Source organism: Lissotriton helveticus, chromosome 3_2 (assembly GCF_964261635.1).
Source record: "Lissotriton helveticus chromosome 3_2, aLisHel1.1, whole genome shotgun sequence".
NCBI lineage: Eukaryota > Metazoa > Chordata > Amphibia > Caudata > Salamandridae > Lissotriton > Lissotriton helveticus.
Window position 1 is genome coordinate 388,660,653 of NC_136062.1, and position 17,217 is coordinate 388,677,869.

Sequence of the window (17,217 nt, forward strand, 5' to 3'; positions counted from 1 at the left end):
AAAGACGTCCACCATCTCAAAAAACTGACCATACAGTTAATTTTACCGAAGCTGTTACATTTTGATAAATTCATTGTATAACGATTTGGCTCTTGTATATAAAAACTGGAAATGTTTGTTCTGAAGTGTTTACATGGCTTATTGTAACCACTAATAAACTATTAATTAAATAAAAATGCTTTTTTAACAAACGTCTTAAGGAGCCCAAGCTGTTGCTTGATGAGCAATGTTGCCTAGTTCTCAATTGTTGTTCTCTGGTACTCTTGCTATTCATATTTTATCAGTATTTTACTGTCTTAGATCATTCGAAGTTTTTTTCCTTCATTTCGCACTAGTCACTCAAATTTAGTAAGCTGTAAGATTGATAAATATGGACACGTCTCTGTCCTTAAATCTCTTGTTGTTTTATTATTTCTGTGTTGGGTGCTGCCTTTACAAATTAATTCCCTATACCATTCTTGGGGGTAGTATCGCAGGTGATATTCGCACTGACTTCTTTCGTCTATAGGTTAGTCACCTAATCTGAATTATAGGGATGGGTAGGCCTGGATATACAGCTGTTGTTGCTGTTTGGATATGCCAATTAGCAGACACATTTATTGCTACTGATCACCTGTAGGACGTAATAGAACTATGTCAATTAAATTTTTTTCTCATTTCTGCCAACCTTCATATTTTGGTTTTAGTTGATGATTACAAGGGAGCAGAACAATCAGAAGAAGATATTTTCAGATGGAATTATTGAATTAAACAATGAGTCTGACAGTACACCAAGCACCAATGGAAAGGTAGGCATGGTTATTTTAGTGTTTCAAGGTTTTTGAAGGCCTTGTTCCTCATTAATGTTAATGTTTGAGTTATTTGTAATGCTGCAACTGGGTTTTCATTATAGTAATTCTTGAAACGGTGAGCACCTAATTCATTCTAAGGTTTACTTGATTTTTTTTTTGGACAGCGGTCTTCTGATGGGTCTTTGAATCACGATGAAGATCTTGGCAAAGTAATTGAACTTCAAGATACCATTGAGAAACAAACGAAGGAGCAAAACCAAATGAAAGAACGTCTTGCTGCTCTTTCAAGCAGAGTAACGGAGCTGGAGGAAGATCTTGACACAGCAAGGAAAGATTTGATCAAATCTGAAGAAATTAATACAAAGCTTCAAAGAGACGTTAGAGAGGTGAGAATATAAAAAAGTCTCAAATAATAGATTGCACAAGATCAATCTCGCAACAATTGCTGATTGTTTCTGCGAGTTTCTTAGTAGTAGATTCAAAGTAGTGTTTTTGATGTCACTGCTTTCTGCATACCCGTCTTCTGATTGTGTTCTCTTCCTTTAATCTTTCTTACCTCTCTTTCAACTCTATACCAACCTACTCCTGCTCACCCCCTCCTTTCTCTCTAGCGGCATCCATCCCAGTTACCCTTTCCTCTACCTCCCTCCCTTTGCTCACCTCATCTCTGGGTTACATGCATCCATCTTTCCCCTCTGTTTCTTTCCAGCATGCCTCTCCACATCTGCCTCTTTCTCATGCCCTAAAACCCTCCAGTTCATACCTTCTTTTTGCAGGATTCTGTTCATGATTCATCTTTAGAACAAAAGTTTTCTGTTTGGGGCAATTTTGTCAGGGGCTATCACCAGAAACATTCTAGGTTTTATAGTGTCCTTGTGAGTTGGAATAAGTCAGTAATTCGGTTTGTTGTTTCCTAATCTCGTTATGCATTTTTATCTTTGGCTGTCACCTCAAATTCTGCCTTCGGCCGCATTCTCTCATTTGATTGACACTAGGTGATGTTCCCAACATATGAAACGAATTGAAATTGCTGTCCCACTATAATTCACAAAGAAGACATCAAAGTATGGTAGAGGACATCACTTTCTCCACGTTGTTAAACAGATAATTTTGCAATTGTTTTTTTTTATTCGCTAGCTTAACTAGTTCTAACACCTTTTAGTTGTTCTCTAGGTAGAGTAAGGCAACTGTTTGCATCTAAAGAGGACTCTTGTCACTAAATTTGGTCTCCTGTTTCAAGTCAAGTCAAAAATCACTTTATTCGGTTATTTAAAACCATAATAGCTTGTTAAAAATACCAATCACATTTCAAAACTATTTTTTTTTACATAAAATCAATCATAATTAACACGTAATCCAAAGTCTGAATTTACATGTACCACTGAGAGATACAAAAAGTATAAAAAACATTCCATACACAATAGGTCCATGATACATAAAAGAATCTGATTACCTAATCCTATTCGCTCACTATTTCTTTTTTTTTTTCTCTAATCTAACTGCTGCTGCTAAAAAACTCACAATGCTAAGATTCTCCCAGGGACTACTCGACATCTGCAAATATGAGCGCCAGTCTAGCTAGCCTGCAGGAAACCTTTTTTCTTTAAGATAGGAAGGATATAATGCTGGCGTATGGATAAGTATTTATCACAAAAAAGGACAAAATGCATGGTGTCCTGCCTTGAGAATCAATCGCAAGAGCATGGCCCCAGGTCCTCTATCTTTGCCCAGCCTGGAGTGTCAGCCAACCAGAGATATAGATAATTAAACCAAAATTTCGTCAGGAGAAAACGGTGCTGAGGCTTGGTAACAATATCCAAATAAGGCTCCATAAAATAAAAAGGTTTTAGGAGCTGGTGGGCACGGACCGTAGTTTTCAATAATTCCGCAGCCTCTCTTTCTGATGACAATCTGCACAGAAACGAGGTCTTGGCCCACAAAAGGTCTTTTTTGCATATTATTTCAGGGTTGTCAAACAAGGCTGAGCGGCTGTGCTTTTCAGATGTCTCAACTACGGTATATTGCTGGCCCTATCTAGGGCCATGCTAACTCGTATAATCTCGTTATTTAACACCAGCTCTGGGTTGAACCAGATCGAGATACATTTCTAATCGAATCCACCACATAACCAATACCCATCTCATGATGAATAATATACGAAGATGTGCATTGGGGGACTGAGAACAAGGTTATTTTCAACAATTTCTAACTCACTACAGTTATTACTATAACCCCAAATTGCGGAGCCATACTTAACGATCGAAATACTCTTAGACTTGTATATGTTCAGCATAGCCTGCACGGGCTTAGTGTCCAGCCTCCGGGCAAAATCAAATATTGCGCCTGTTGAACAAGCCATAGCAATTCTCTTTGCCCTCCTTTACGGAACCCATGAACACCTATCGTCAAATAAAACGCCCAGGTATGGGAATGTAGATACCCTGGTTTCTACAGTCCTGCCACAACAAAACATTTTAGATATCTTTGACTTCCCTCCCAGGCTCATAATATGTGATTTAGACAGATTTACATTGAAGTCAAATGAGCCCATAAAATTAGTGAAGGTGGTCAACAGGTGCTGTTGGCCCACAGCTGTGCATGATAGGAGCGCAGCATCGTCTGCCTAAAGCAAAGCTGGAATCAACCTGTTCCTTATGCGGGGAATATCTTTAGCAGCTCCACATAAAGCCGGTTCACAACGATTAATATAAAGGGCGCCAAAATACAGCCTTGTCGAACTCCTATTGCAATGTCCATCTTCTGCGTTAGATTACACTTTTGATCGAACCTTACTGCTGCCGATAGTTCCCTGTGCAAGTCAAGAAGAAAATATACGATGTTCTTATCCGTCCCCATTCCTAATAACCAGTCCCAGAGCTCAGACCTATTCACCCGGTCAAATGCAGAAGAAAAGTCCATAAAGGCAAGATGTAAAGTCCCCTTCTTGGCCATTGTGTATTTCCCTATTAAAAGATAGAGGTTAAGGCACTAGTCCAAGGTGCCTCTGCCTTTCCTGAAACCATATTGCAGGTCTGACAGGACATTTTGCTCCTCAATCCATTCAGTTAATCTGCTGAGTACCACTCTGCCCAACACCTTGACTGTAGAATCGGTCAGCGATATTGGTCTATAGCACCTTGGGTACCCTCTATTACCCTTTTTTAAAACGGGGACAATAGTAGAAGTTGACCAGGATTTAGGCGATCCTTTTGAACAGACCACATTATAGAAATTAGCCAATATTTTTTACCATACATTGATATCTGACCTGAAAAGGTCAGCCGGGGCTCCATCCGGGCCCGTGCTTTATTGCAGGACATTTGGGCTATGGCCACAGCCACATCTTGTGCAGAAAATGGTATGTAATATGCTAGCTTTGAACAAATAGAGCCTGTATTGACCTGATATAGTTGATCCCTATAGATTTGCTTAAAATGAGTAAACCAAAAGCTCCTCAGGGTTGTTACACTCAACCGTGTCACTTCCAAGGCCAGAAAAGAAGGGTCTGTTGACAATTTCCCAAAATTTTGCGCTATTCTTGAGCACGTCCATAGTCAACATATCCCATGCTTCTCGTTTAATTTCCGCTTTCCGTAATGTTCGCTTATATTCGGACCTAGCCATGTCTATTTCATTTCTATCCTGAGGTGTTTGTTTCAGGGCACGTAGTAACTTCTGGTGGGCTGCTGAACAAATGCGGTCAAATCTCTCTTCCTTCTGAGCCCCTTCCTTATTAGGTAGGGAACGGGTGCTCTGTACATGTTGCAAGATCTTATCGAAGGCTGCGGCGATAGTCTTTCCCCCTTGAGTACTATCTAGGCAGATGGCTATCTCGTTCCCTGCCACATTTAGCATATCAATTCAGAAGAGAGGTTTGGTACCACCTTGGCCCATTTCAACCGACGCCCATTGTCCTTGGTTTTGAATGTGGTATCGGGGACCATGGTCTCCACCACTTCTGCAGATTTTAGAGATCCACGCAGGCTAATATTGACGGGATTATTATCGCTAAAATGAGACCAATGTACAATATAGTCTAGTATGCAAGGAAATACAGCAGTACTAACGAATATGTAATCAATAGTGGAGAACAAACCCCTATCCTTAAAGGTGGGAATGCCGACCCCTTCTTCTGTCATTTGCGGGAATACCAGCCCCTCCTGTTTCAAACTGGCTTTGTTTTACTAAAAGCAATCACTGAAATAAATTGTGGTTTGGACGCTTTCTTGAAATCATTACACTGCTCAATGCAAAGTCTGCTGGCAACAATGAGTACCGTGATCCATGTTTAAAGGTAATTGTCTAGTACTTCACACAAAGCACAAGACTGGTCTTTGGGTACCTGACAAGAAGAATAACTATTATCAAACCAGGCAATACATTGTTGAAACAAATCAATGAATTTTGCAAACCAGGCTTAATTGACTCTCCCCATTCTTTTGTGTATAAAACAAGCTTGCTTCGTTAGTGCAAAAACATTGATGCATCAGTTTGATTTTTTGTTTGCTTGTAATTATTGGTATTAAAGCTCTGAAAAAGTGCAATATTTTAATACAAATAGGATTTTATCTTATGTTACGTGTATTTTTAAAGCGCACTTTCATCTGCAAGGGTGTTTGAGCTTAGCCCTGCCTATGGTTGGTTGGTTAATTAAAACGTCAGGTGTTCAGCTTCTTGCGGAATTCAAGAAGAGGAATTTCTCATGTGGAGTAGCAGACAGTGCCACGCCTTTGAATCGTTGAAAGAGAAAGCCAGTCTTCCCCATCTGGTTCTTTGAATGCGTGGGATGTGTACAAGTAGGAGTCCTGGGAGCGGAGGTGCCTGGGTGGTTAGTGTTCAGGTAGGTGGGGCTGTCAAACGGTGTATACTTTCCTAAGTAAAATGCGCGTTAGGTGGACAACAGAACGATCAGAACTGTGCCAGGCTGATTACCCTACACACCATCCGGATATGTTGGGCGTAGTCCTGCAAGCTCACAGTGCACCATCTGTACCTCTTACCTTACAAGGTAACAAATGGAACGGCAACCTGACAATGACATGACAACCCGGACTATCCAAGGAAATTGTGGTAACAGATCTAAAAACCTTTCGCTTAGTTACATAAGCATACCCAAAGAGATACACAAGAATACACAGTAAAGTGTTTAAATATTTATTGAAGCATTGTGATTCTTGAGTAAAGTACTTGCCCTGCAATAATCAATAGAAGGAAACAGAATAATGTGATTAGCATTATGAGAATGGTGAAAAAGATAAACAGTTAAGCCATTTTGCTTATTTCAGAGAATATATGCTTGCATACAGAGTACTGTAATATAGTATATAGTGTACTCCTACCAAGCGTATCCTACCATATCATTTCTAGGGTGAGTGAATCTGCCAAATCCCTGTAGGGTGATCTAACTTCCTGTTACCTGTAGGTAAGTGTCATCAAGCTGCCTGTCTTGGTGTAGAGCTGGACAGCATCCCTCGCATGACGTATAGAGAAATCAGCTGAGATGGAATTCTGGCATGGAACAACCTCTCCGTGCTCCTCGAAATGCTCCTCGGACAAAACAAAGGCTTGATGTCATATATATAATAACATCCTGCATATTACCATGCAGAAGTCCTGGCCAGGCAGCAATTGTTTGTTCGATTGTGATAGCTCTGTCGCAGAGCAGCCAAAACAAATAACATCTTAGGTGAGGAATTACCCCTTGTATAGAATGTTCAAGGTGTTTTGATAGTGCTTACGAAGTAGTAGTGTAAGAAAAACAGAGTTCGAAGAAAATTAACCTGCATGTGCACGCAATTAAATGTGTGTCAAATGTCATGTGTTTAGGGAGAGAATGCAACCTAAGAACCTGAGCATGTAAAACTGCTTTTTCTTAACCGGGCCCCACATGACAGGGCCTTAGTTGCTTGGTAATCCCACCTTAGATAGTGCTCCAATAGTCAAACTTGCTGGTGATCAGGGTGTAAATGTCAGTTTTACTCGTTTTGTTTGGGAGGCACTTAAAGATCTAACTCAGTATCTGCAGTTTGTGGACGCGTGATGCAGTGACAGCGTTTACTTGTGTAGTTAAGCAGAGAGAATTTTCTGTTTATGGTTTTCTGGGTTGTCAAGCAACATGTTTTAGATGAGAGCCACTACGTTTGTAACTTAATCTTAGTTTTACAAACCTTAAGCATTGTGGCATATGATTTAGTTCCTCTCTTAATGACATGTTTCGTTGTAGCCTGACCTTTTCCTTTCTTCTGCAGGTATCTAAGCAATAAAATCATTGCTGTGTAAGTCACTTAAATTCCGATCTTGAACTGGTCATAGTGAATGGGTTATGCCTTAGCAGCTCCTCAAATTGCCTTGGAAATCAAATTCTAAGCTGGGGCAAGTGGATATCGTTTATAGTTCCGCCTCTATCAGATGGCACAGACCTGAGCCTAGTTGCTGTAAATTTCAGATACATTATGAGGTAGAATGATCTTTGCACATCATGGGTGGAAATCGTGAACTGACAGTCTTCTGCGGATGGCTGCCTGATACCTCATGTTGGTTTACTCGAAGCTGTGATTGAACATGTGCTCACTTTGGATGACCATTTATTGAGTCATAGTATTTAATTAATGGTTCAGACAGTTGCATGCATCACGAAGCTTCATATTAAAATTGTATAGCATATGAAAATGACCTTTCTAGGTGTATCGGTTACTTTTGAAGTTTCTTATTTTTAAGCACATTTGATGTTTCACAACCATTCTAGCTAAAAAAAAATACATTGTCCTTGAGTTGAAAGCTTGTGCTAGCTATTGTCTCAATGTTACTGGAGTAAAATCTCTAGTAACATTGAGAAAATAGCTAGCACAAGAATCACTGCCTTTCTTTGAATTGTTTACTTGTAAATTTTGGAGAATGCTGTAAAGGCTTTCCGTCATTCTGCATCCTAAAGTGTGTATCCAATATCCCAAGAGTGGGTGCCAAATGTATTTTGGCCCATTGAGAAGATGGGATAATCTGTGTCCTGGTTTTCGTTCTTTTTTTTTTTTGTGGTGGGGCTTTGAACTAAAGAAACAAAATAGTAATACGTTTTGTCAAGCAAAGAATTTCACTTCAGATGTTAGTTATATTTAAATTATTACACTTCACATCTTTCTGACCAATGATACTTGGGATGTCATTTAATACCAGTATCACTCCCAACAAACCTAGCTGGTAAGTTCATTGCCATGCTTGTTTTTCCTTAAACTTTTTCTTCTTGATTTGATCCCATAAAGTAAGTTGGAAACGAAGACAACAAAGGCTTACTTGAGCACCCTACAAAAAAAAAAAAGAAAAAGAATGGGATGAGGTGATAGGAACATGGAACTTCGGTCATCCTTACTATTGGGATACAATACTTTGTAAAATGTATACGGAGTCTTGTAATATTTTTCTTAGGTGCACAAATACATCAGGAAGATGTGTTGTGGTGCAAAAGGTGAGCAGCAGCAGTGGAGAGCATTCAAATACTATAGCAAGAAGACAGGTGTTATAGAAGAGTTGTAAACAAGTGCTTCTTAAATTGATTTCTGATAGTGATGAGATTCGGTTGAGCCTGGAGAGGCCGAGGCAGTAGGTTACAATCCTTGGATGACACCATTGAAAATGAATACCGCCATTCCTGACATTTTCAAGTTACTGTCAAATGATGTGTTGGAGTGCAAGGTCTGTTATGGAAGGCACCAGAAAAGAGAGGACGTATAACTTCCCTGTGTAGGTGTGAACATGGTTTTGTGACACAGGTACAAGCCGTTGAATAGACTTTTGGCAATGAGTTGACAGTGAAACTGGAACAAGTGTTTAGAGATGGAAGATCTTCTAGTTCAGTCCATGCATTTAGCGAGCAGCTGCATTTTGTACCATCTTATGTCTCTGAAACAGATGATACACAAGATTACCAAATAAAATAGCTGTTACTAAAGCTTCTGTAAGCTTTTCTAAAGCTCTAAAAAAAAATGAGCGGAGCTGCTGCAGGGAATGGATTGAAACAGAATAGTTAAAGCAGTCCCTACACCGCCGATTGAATCCCTAAGGCGCAAGCTCATGGGGCACGCAACTTTTGAATAAACTGGACCACAACAGGTCATATTGTTTTTTCACACCTCAGCAGGGCCCACTCAAGCACAGAGGCAAAACCAGGCAGATGATTTTTGCTACCAGGTTTTAGGACTGTAGGCATATAATATATATTTAAAACTGAGTATTTTTAGTAGGGACCAACAGAGGTCCTGAGGAGTGGGCAGGAGGGGAGTGCCTACGAAACATGTCATGTCGACTAAGTAGACAACACATGTTGCTCTACTTATCAACCCCCTTTTAACTTTCCCAGCCAGCGAAGCCATTAAATTAATTTTTTCGACTAGCCAGGGAACTTTTAATATTTTTTACACCACTTTTTCACGTATATAGGTCCCTACACCCCCATTACTTATCACTGTCCTCACATTACACATAGCCTATCGTCAAAAACTCAAGTGCTCCCGCGTAGTCCGTAGGTCGTAGCACGCCCCGCCCCGTAGAGGGACGGGAAGACCCCTATGATGAAGCATGACACTATGGGATTCATAGTGTGTGAGGGGTATTTTAAAAAACACATAGTGCTCTCTATCTGCCATCTGCAGAGAGGGCTTCTCTCACCCTAAAGACAGTAGGTCTTCACTTTTGATAATTGAAAAATACAAATAAAATAATCACATCTACCACATTGATAGAATCTCATTGTTTATATACAGCTTTTCTAAAGCGACGGATCTGGGAAAGGTTTCCTGATTATACTCAAGAGGGAAGCAGGTGGGAGTTGGGGACTTCATATGCTCATCAAAGGTAATCTTGGAGTCATACTAATTCCAAGATTTTGTTTATGTTGGGCAGGGGACGAAATGGGGACAAGTTTATCTAGCCACCATTTTGTGGACCGCATAGAGAGACTACCAGAACTGAGGACCGATTTTGTTAGCAAGGACCTCTACTTCATCCAGAGACCCACATCCTTAAGGCAGTCCTTGAAGCTATAAAGCACTTGCGATACTGTAATGGACACTTGAGCAAACTGTGTTCATGCCCACTAATGAGTCAAGAGGCATGTTCCTACTGGTCAGCTACTAGTAACCCAGCATTTCTTATACTGTATGGTACTTTGGAGAGCCTTGTGGTACAGGCATCCACCAGCAGTCAACACAAATTCATTTTGTATGACCACACCGGATAAGATGTCATGACATCTTATCCGAAGAGAATGTTTTCCTGCATCAGCCATGTCCTTCTATCCGTCAACACCGGCTGTTTGCTGGGAGACTACTCCCATGAACTATGGTACTCCATGGTGTATATTTTGCCTGCAGTCAATGAGTTCTGGGCCTGTTTAGTGCAGACCATTCAGTTTGGGCAGAATGTGGCCAAGTATGTCATCTGCTCAGGATTAGACACTACAAACTGGACAGAGAAATCTGGATTAGCATTGTGCTCCGGTACCATGAGCTGAGGAGATCCACTGGCTTTCTGCGTAAGTACAGGTGTCACTCATTGTCATGCCTTTTTTTGGCGAGAAGTCTGACCCGCTCTCAAGTGTCTTAAAGAAAGCAGAGCAAGTGAGCGCTCCCTCTGCCCTTCTACAAACACAAGAGCGTACAATATCATTTTGACACCTTATAGATACAGCTTGGTACTTCGTGTTCAAAACCGAGTTCGAAGAATATTATCCTGCATGTGCCTGAGCCAACAGCAGATGCCCCACCCCAAAGCAGATGCCCCACCCCTTTCTTGGTTGTGGGAGGGTTTGTGGCAGGCAAGGTGTTGGCCAGTAGGGGCAATGTACTTCCCAGTCCTCTGTCCCCTAGCAGCAGCCTGCAAGCCACTTTAGCTTTCCCTTGGCAGCTCACGCCCACCCTGTAGGGAGGCAGAATAACTCATTTTCTGCACGGGTGGCCACCTACTCCATCTAAATCAGGGTGGCTTTCGGAGAACTGTATGTCTTTTTTTTGTTGCAGGAAGTCCAGACTCTTTTTGCAGAAAGGAACCATAGAGAGGGTCCTGTTTTAGTTATAGTAACCTGGAGTTATTTGTGTTATTCCTTTGGCAATGAAGGGCGAAGGGTTCACCCTATTTCATACCTTTAACCATCTCAACTTCTTCCTACGGAAGGAAAAAATCAAAATGCTCATATTGGCCCAGGTTCTTTTTGAAGTGGATACTAGAGACTGGATGATAGCGTTGGACCTGCCGGACTCCACTTAACATTTCGCAGTCCTGCAGGTCCACAGCTGCTGCCTGCAATTCTAAGAGGGCCACAGGCATTTTCAGTTTGCTGTTCTCCTTTTTGGCCTCACAAGTGTACCCTTGGGTGTTCATAAAAGTGATGGGAGTGGTTGCAGCATAGCTGTGGAGGTTAGGGTACCAGTCTTCCCCTAGCAAGATGACTGACTGTTAAAGGTGGGCTCGCCTCAGTCAGTCGTAGACCACATCCGTACGATAGCAAACCTCCTTACATCTTTGGGGTTCAACGTGATGAAGTCACAACTCCCGCTGAGGCATCCTTTCATCTGAGCTGTCCTGGACATGGTGCATTTTCAAGCCTTTCCTCTTTAATGAGTCTAGAATATTTGTACTACGGTCACTATTTTCCAGCCTTAGTTATGTGTCTGTGAAGGTGACTCTGAAGCTTCATGGACTAGTAGCCTCCTGCATTCTGCTAGTCGATCATGCCATATGTAGTTTGTTAGCTGTGTAGGGGTATATGAAGTCTAGATGGGCTCAGCACCAAGGGGGAACCTTACAGATTCCATCCTGGTTTCATAGGATACTACAAAATATCTGCAGTGGTGGATGTTCACCTGCCATTGGCCCAGCTGTAGCACCATCTCTCTAACCCACCCAAAACTGGCAGTGGTGATAAATGTGTCACTGCTGGGTTGGGGAGGACATGTGGAAGAAAAAGAATATAGTACAGCAGCCTGCCTTCACATTAGCCTGATGGAGTTGCTGTCCATACGTTGCCCCAACTTTCCTTCCATCTGTGAAGGAGAGACTGATTCAGGTCCTAAGAGACTGCAGAAACCTTATTTGGTACTGAAACAAGCAAGACAGAGACGGCTCCAGGACTCTGTGCCAAGAGACCCTGCGCCTCTGGACCTGGTGGAATAGGCCGGGTATATCCCTGATTGTACATCACTTGGACATATCTTTAGCCATCAGAGTGACTAACTCAGCTGGCGTATGGTAACTGCACTCAGAGGTGGAACAGGACATCTTCCAATAATGGGGACAGCCCTGGCCTGATATCTTTGGTGCTGCAGACTATGCGCAGTGTCAACATTTTTGTGCTTTGGACTTCCCAAGAAGGTTGTTTTCGAGTGGAGCTTGGGACTGCTGCATACCTTCCAGCCATGACCTGTCCTTACCTTCGTTCTGAAGATAAAGAATTGCCTAATGGACTTGAGTTTGGCCAGTAGAGTGTGGTATCCTGAGCTTCTGTCTATGAGCAACTTTCCTGTGATTAGGCTGCTGCTTTGGGATGGTCTTCTTTCTCAGCAGCAATCAAGGACGTTGAACCCAGCTGTGCGTTATCTACACCTGCACATGTGAGGAGGAGTTTCACAGCGGACTACGTTTGATTTCTATCCCAAAAAGTGGAAGTTGTTGTAGCCAGGCACCCTTCTACCAATTTCATTTATGCAGATCGCTTGGCTAATTTGTGGCTGGGTGCCGTGCCCACATGATTGGACCCCCCAACAAGCCAAACTGTTGGATGCGTTACTGTTCATTCTGTCTTTCGCCCAGCCTTTTTGTATTTGCCAGATCAACCTTCCCTGTTCCAGTCTCCTATTGTGATGCCTTATTCTAAAAGGTTTGGTCCATATATTCTCTCCTAAACCTTTTGCAATGCCACAGTAGGACCTTAACTTGGTTCTCACTGCTCTGATGTGCTCCATTTGAGCTTCTTAACAACTTTTCCCTTCGTCTACAAACCCTGAAAACTGTATTCCTAATTGTAATAACATCAGCTTCTCGCATGTGTAAGCTCCTATCCCTGTCAGTACAGCCACCGTACACCACCTTCCTTCCGGAAAAGCTGGTGCTGAGGAACAAAGTGGCTTTTCTCCTGAAGTTTGTGATCAGTCAGTCCATCAGGCTTCCAATGTTCTTTGCCCCCACCCTCACTCCTCGAAAGAAGTGGAGAACCTCATTAGCCAGACCCCATAAGGGCACTACGTTTTTATATTGATCGTACCAAAGACCATCGGCTCCTTATGGTGCAGAGTAAGGCAAAACGTTGCCAAAGGACCTTATCCAGAATGATAGTCATTTATATTAAGATTTGTTGTGGAACACTAATGCATGGACATCCATGCGAATAAAGAGGATAAAGTAGTAGAGAAAGTATTAAAACAACTTTCTGTAACCAGACACACTGTGGTAAATAAATAAATAATACCCTATTTTTGACTAGACATATATCATAACAGATAGCTCAATAAATAAGAGTCAAGATTCGAGGTAGTAGGAGTTTTGCAGGTTTAATACAGCATAAGGACAGGAACAGGACAACCTGCATAGGAATAAGATGACAGGGCCCAGCAGCTGCTGGGGCTGGGATGAGCGCGCTGACTTTTAATAACAATACATGAGCATATATACATAGCGCAAACACATAGCATTACATTGCAGTAGGCGTAGCAGTGGGTGGAGCAGAAGGCGTGACGCGTAGCAGTCGCGAAAGATAAGAGTAAAAAGAAGGTGTAACTCAGACATGTGATGCAAACGTAACAGAATATGTCATGAATGGGCGGAAACATAGGAGGGGGCTACCTAAGGAGCCGGGACCTCTAACCTGATGGTGCGCGCAAACTGGCAATGACGTGTTACGAGGAGAAGCTGGGGGCTATGAACTCTGTGCTAGGAGCAGAGACTAAAGTCTGGAGGGTCGGAGCGACATGTACCTAAACCCTATCTAGTATCTGATGTTTAGGGAACATGTTGATATAAACTAGAAGTCATGAGGGGAAAAGCTAATTGACTCTAAGACTAGAGCATGCATTTATTCTACATATAGTGCGTGATGAAGAATATTAAATGACCATTAAATACAGTATTTCTCTTAATATGGAGCCGCATAGGCTAGACAATGACGGAAACTATTGATGCAGTTCAGTAGCTTAGGAATGCAGAGAAGGAGGACTAAACTGATAGCTGGAATCACAACATAGTCTTGGCAGACTCAGAGGCAGAGCCAGGCTGCACCGGGCACTGCGAGGCAGGAAGTAAGTGAAAGGTCGAGGATACAGGTGGGGGCTGGATCGCTCCTCAGCGAGGCTTCAGGAGACAGGAGCTGAATCTGATGTCCGGGCCCTGTTGAGGCCTGGAAACGGGGACTTTATAATGAAATAACGTGCACACTGAGAAACGTGGCAACATAGCTTTACATAGGCCTGATATTCGTAGTATTCACGAGGACTGGAAACTAGCATACTAGAGGTGGACACAACTGTAATTGCGTCATTAATCGGACATGGGGAATAACATATGCATATTGGTCATGCACACATAACATATGATGGATGACACGTAGAGACACAGAACATGGCAAAATTTACTTTTCCACAACACTTCAACCTAACCTTCCACAAGAGTAATAGAGTTACATAATTTTATACACAGCATGTGAATCCAGAGAAGACTATGTACTTTATAGGTCTCGCCTGAGCCAGCGCATGCGCTGCGAGACATTTAGTGTGTGGGCTTTAAAAAGCCCGACCACAGCTTTTGGGGTGGCATAGAGCGCGCGGTTACGCGCACAATGACGAGCAGAGGCGCCATCTGGCTTTCCTCTCTTGTCCTGATGCTCGCACATCGCACACCACTCGCCAGCCTGCTTTCACTTTATCCGTCGCGCTCGCGCGCACCACTCTGGTCCTTTTTTTTTCTTTTAGCGTGCATTCGCACACAACTCCCGTCGCTTGTTTTTTTAAATGTCACTTTTTTGTCCTCGTTAGTTACTGAGATACAGCTTGTTCTTTGCTTCTATGTCCTCCACCCCCTGCTCTCTGCTCTCACTACTCCCTTCTACTAACCCCTCCTCCACGTCGGTTACCGTGCTACAGCTTGTTTAAACTTTCAGCGCGAGGCTAAAAAAAGTATGGGCACATCGTATACCTCGGATCCCGACCACTATCAGAGACGTGCTACACTATGCATGTTTCTATGGGATGCGCTTTTGACGTGTTTCTATTAAAAAAGGCTTCGTATTTTAGGGAATAATTTATGAACGATTGCTTAATATCTTTGTACGTGTTTTAACATATGCACTGGGTTCAATAGTAGGATATCTCCTAATAACGATATTTAGAGTGGACCTAGGGGCGCATCACTCTTATCTTCATCTTCTACAAATGGGAGAGGGGTTGTCATTCGCTCTAAAAACTTTCACTGCATCAACAAACTTTTTAATAGCCATTGTTTTCAATGGGATCCCCCTCCAAAACCCCTCAATCCCACTCTTTGGAGACTAGATACATTGAGGAGTGTGGATTCCACTGGCGGCAGGGGAGGGGTGGGGGGCGGGGTAAAATTCTTCAAACAGACAGGAATTCTGTTGTGCGGGGATAAGAGATTTCTACCATACGGTAGTTAAAATCCCATTGCTGTGGGCGGTCTGCGCGCTCTTTTTTCCACAAGGGCGCCTTATGGCGGGGTTGGAACTGTGTAGGGAGACTTCATGCACATGGTATTTTATGCAGCCCTTTTCAATACCTTCCTATTTTTGTGTGACATTATCTCCCTTACCATGATACTACTTACCTCCAGCGACCACTGTCTGCAGTCAGACTACACCTCTCAGAAGCCACGCGCGTGAGATGGATACTGTTTCTTTCTTCCGTCTCTCTGCCCCTCCAGTGTCCCCACCCCTTTCTTCCTCCCGGTCGGCCTCCGCACCCCTCCTCCCATCTTTATCTCTCCTGGCTCTCTGTTCTCATTCCTCCAGCCTTGTGCCACTGTCTTCCACACTCCTTCACTGTACTCCATCTTTCTGCCGCTCCTGTTCTTGCCGCCCAATTCTCTTTCTCTCTCGTCCTCCTGCCTGTCTTCCCTCTTTACCTTCCTCTAACTGACCCTCTCACCCTTTTGGTGAGCTTCCTCCCTTTCTGTGTCTTTTCTGTTTTTCCCTCACTCGCTGACCCTCCTTCCAAGTCCATGCACGTCCCTGTCCCTCCTCCCTTTCTCCTGCTTCTCTCACCCCATCTTTTCTCCGCCTCCCCCTCCTCCCCGTGCTACTGTTTATTCGGTGGCTCGTCTTTACTAGGTGCCCTTCAGTTCATTCTGTAATAATGCTCCTCCCTTTCTCATCAATTTTAATCTCTATTCAGCTGTTTCAATAGCACTGTACTTTTATCAGCGTGACAAGTTAAACACCCTCTTCTGAGGCAAATGCATACATTACGATACCACACTTCTCTCTACCTCCCACCTCTGCTCACATTTCCCTCCTACATCTCTCCCTCTTCCTCTCTTGTTGTAAGTTAACTCTTTACCTGACCAGAGACCAAATCCCTGCCCTTCTTTCTAAATTACTTCTCTACATACCCCACTCTGTGACTAGCTGTCACTTCTCTATACCACCCAATACATTTCTTTCTCTGTCGCACCTTTCTGTCCCATGTCTCATTCCTTTACCTAAACACTCCCTTTTTAGCTGTCTATTTATACATGGCTATGTACCTACCATACTATTGCTCTACATTTAAACTCACTCTGTACGTCACACCTCTTTCAATAAACTCAGTGCCCCACAGCACTTACCTCTCATGACATCAACTAGCCACCTCTCTCCGATCCTACCTCTTCTCTAGCTCTCTGCCCCTCTTCTCCTCAAGTGCCTCTCTCTCTCTACTTTCTCTTCTGTCTGCATCTTGCTGCTCTGTTTGATTCTCACCCCCTTAATTTCTCTTCCATTTGCTTCACCTCCCTCTTAATTTCATCTCTTTATCTTACCCTTTCTATCCTTTTTGCCATCTATACCTTACCTTTCTCTACGTCTCGCATGCCTCTTTCTACCTCACCATTATTTAATTTCTCTCTCTGCCTCACAACTCACTGCCTCATATCTCTCTTCCCCACTTCTCATTCACGATCTAGCCTCTCAATTTACCTCACCTATTGGCCTTCTATTTCTATTTTTATTGATGTCTTCTTTCCCTCACCTTTCCCATTATTTTGTTTCTTTTTCTCTACTATGCTCTCTCTACCTCTTCCATCTATCACTCCCTTTGATTTCATCTCTTTCTATCTCCCTCACTGTTTCCGTTCACTCTCTCTGCTTCCATTGTTTCAATCGTTTAATACATCTGTCTTACCTCCGTATCTCTCCCTATTTCACCATTCTCTACTTTTCCCTTGCCCTCCCTCTGTATTA

At 42.7% G+C, this 17,217-nt stretch overlaps 1 protein-coding gene across 22 annotated transcripts in view; it reads left to right on the top strand.

Moving 5' to 3' along the window:
- PPFIA1 (PPFI scaffold protein A1) overlaps window positions 1-17,217 on the top strand; it is an 807,831-nt gene that overhangs the window by 259,165 nt on the left and 531,449 nt on the right. For all 22 annotated transcript variants that reach the window (XM_078684274.1, XM_078684276.1, XM_078684283.1 and 19 more), the window contains exons 6-7: window positions 687-788; window positions 956-1,177. In XM_078684274.1, coding sequence (XP_078540400.1) covers window positions 687-788; window positions 956-1,177 — 324 coding nt within the window. The remainder of the gene's footprint in view (window positions 1-686; window positions 789-955; window positions 1,178-17,217) is intronic.